Source organism: Myotis brandtii, unplaced genomic scaffold (assembly GCF_000412655.1).
Source record: "Myotis brandtii unplaced genomic scaffold, ASM41265v1 scaffold1888, whole genome shotgun sequence".
NCBI classification, from domain to species: Eukaryota; Metazoa; Chordata; class Mammalia; order Chiroptera; family Vespertilionidae; genus Myotis; species Myotis brandtii.
In genome coordinates this window covers 285,879-288,314 of record NW_005357024.1, presented here as the reverse complement: position 1 = coordinate 288,314, position 2,436 = coordinate 285,879, and the positions used below count along the sequence as shown (strand labels likewise).

Below are 2,436 nucleotides of genomic sequence, written 5' to 3'. Positions count from 1 at the left end.
ACTCTTAATGACTCATTCTAAGACCTCCTAATTGGCCGACTCATCAAGGCTGGGCTAGGAAAGAAACGAGCCTAAATGCCGACTCACTATCACTGTCCACAGACACCACCCTCCCACCAGGTGCGCCCACCTGGTCACCCCCCGTCCACAGCAACCACACCACAGACCCGTGTACACACAGAAGCCCCGGCCCGGCACTGCTCAGACCCTGACCAATATTTGCTTCCAACGGTTCCCAGGCCAACTGCAGGTATACAGAGCACACATGCCAATTCCAACCGTCATCCGGAACTTTTACAAATACTAGTGAGAACATTTTAGAACGTTGTAGGTGCAAAAAACAAAAACAAAAACAACCTAAATGGATTTGTGAAACAAAATAAATAAAGTAAGGGGAGCCCTAGCTGGTTTTGCCCAGTGGATAGAGCGTCGGCCTGCATACTAAAAGGTCTGGGGTTCGATTCCGGTCAAGGGTACATGCCCATGTTGTGGGCTCGATCCCCAGTAGGGGGCGTGCAGGAGGCAGCGGATCAATGATTCTCATCATTGATGTTTCTACCTCTCCCTCTCTGAAATCAAGAATATATTTTTTTAAGGAAATATGGAGAAAAAAATCAGTGTCAATTGTTTACCCTAATAAAGAAAAATATACAATAGCAAATAGAAGTTTTTATGAATCTTTCGAAATCTATGAAAATGACAGACAGCCCTCAGTCTAACAAATCACCTTGGAGATGAAATGACATTCATTAAGTACTCTCATTCGTTAAATATCATTATCTATTTGGCTGGTATGTCATACCCCTTGACCCAATAATTACAGCCATAGTGCCCACAAAAATACTGGGCAATCACATGTGTTGATAGTACGATGGCAGTATTTATAACAGAAAAAACTAACCTAAATGTTAAACAAATCGTGGCATACACATTCAGTGGAAAGTATGCTGTCACTAAAAATTATGACTATGTAGTAAAATAATGGTGAAAACGTGGATGGAAACAGCCCATGCCCGCTGCTAGAACGATGATAAAGTTACACATGCAAGTTATGCTGATGACGTGTGGTTGCACTGATATAGGAGTGGGAACGTTATGGGCACTTTTAATTTTCTTCTTCAAACTTGCTAATATTTTACATTACTTTCACAAATTAAAAAAAATACGTCTCCACCGTGGCCATGCCTGGCCTGAACGAAAGTATATTTTAAGTTTAATGCATATTTGCAGTTAGCTCTGTCCTGAGCTGCAGTGAAATGATTTCGCCAGATTTCAGCACGACAGGAACCCGGACAAGAGGACAGAACGGGCTCCCATGAGCTCGGTGAGGCGCCGTCTGCGGGACTCCCGCCTCCTGCCCTGGAGTGCATCATGGGGGGGGCACCAAGCATGTCGCCCAAGTGTGACCCCAGCTTTTACAGGGAGGTCGAGGGTGAGCTCCCAAGGTCACCTCATGACAAGGAGGCTGTTTTCTCGATGAAAGTGGGCACTGTCCTCGCATTCTGAGAAAGGGAATAAGGGAAGCCCAGAGCCCTGGCGCCGGCGCTCTGCCATGAGAGGCAGTGACGTCAGAGCTGGCAGCATCCGCGCAGGGGGGCGCAGGTGACACCGGGCACCCACAGCGCACGGCCGACTCGAACAGACACCGCGGGACAGGAAGCCACCCGCCTCTAAGCCATCATTCCAGGAAAGGCCGCGGCAGGGAGGTGAGGGAGACAAACAGCAAGACACGGCTATTTGTCAGCAGAGAAAATGTCCCTGTTTCTATTTCCTACCTGCACGTACAGGCCCAGGGGGCAGGCCGAGGAGAGAACGTGCGTTCCTGGCGTGGGAGTTACGAGCAAGGACTTCAATCGGCTTAAACAGACGTGGCCGCCGGGCCGCGTGTCACCGGGCCTCACCTGAACCCCAGCTGCCGGCACACCACGTGCGCGTTCAGCTCCGTCCAGCCGTCGTCACAGACCGTCCCCCACTGCCCCCCGTAGTACACCTCCAGGCGGCCCTCGTGGCTGTCCTTCCCCCCTGCGAGTCTGAGGACGCCGTCTGTGAGGAGAGGAGACACAAACATAAGCAAAACAATTCTCAGAAAAGAGCGAAACGGCGTCTCATGTCACCAGAAGCATCGCCAGGGGCAGGTCTCTCTGACTCCAGGCCCGAGGCCGCTGGGTGTTTCCAAGCAGGACACAGGCATCCCTGTCGTCCCTGCTCATCTGCGCGCTCGCTCTCGGAGCAGGAAAACATGCTGCTATAATTCCGTGGTAGCTGTTCGGGTTTCTCTGAATTAAATATTTGGGAAATGTCCTGAGGCTTCAATCGCCTGAGGTCTGAGCAGTATTTGTCACGTAAGCTTCAAAAGTAAGAAAACACAGTAACTTGGAAATAGCTGAAAACTTCAGCTGTAAGGGGGAAAAATTAAAACATGGAGCCCGGACATGA

The 2,436-nt window shown here is 49.9% G+C and overlaps 1 protein-coding gene across 1 annotated transcript in view; it reads right to left on the bottom strand.

The window, feature by feature from the left end:
* PRSS12 (protease, serine, 12 (neurotrypsin, motopsin)) overlaps nucleotides 1-2,436 on the bottom strand; it is a gene marked incomplete at its 3' end in the record, with an annotated part of 52,075 nt that overhangs the window by 25,450 nt on the left and 24,189 nt on the right. Inside the window, exon 6 of the mRNA XM_014538290.1 lies at nucleotides 1,901-2,043. Coding sequence (XP_014393776.1) covers nucleotides 1,901-2,043 — 143 coding nt within the window. The remainder of the gene's footprint in view (nucleotides 1-1,900; nucleotides 2,044-2,436) is intronic.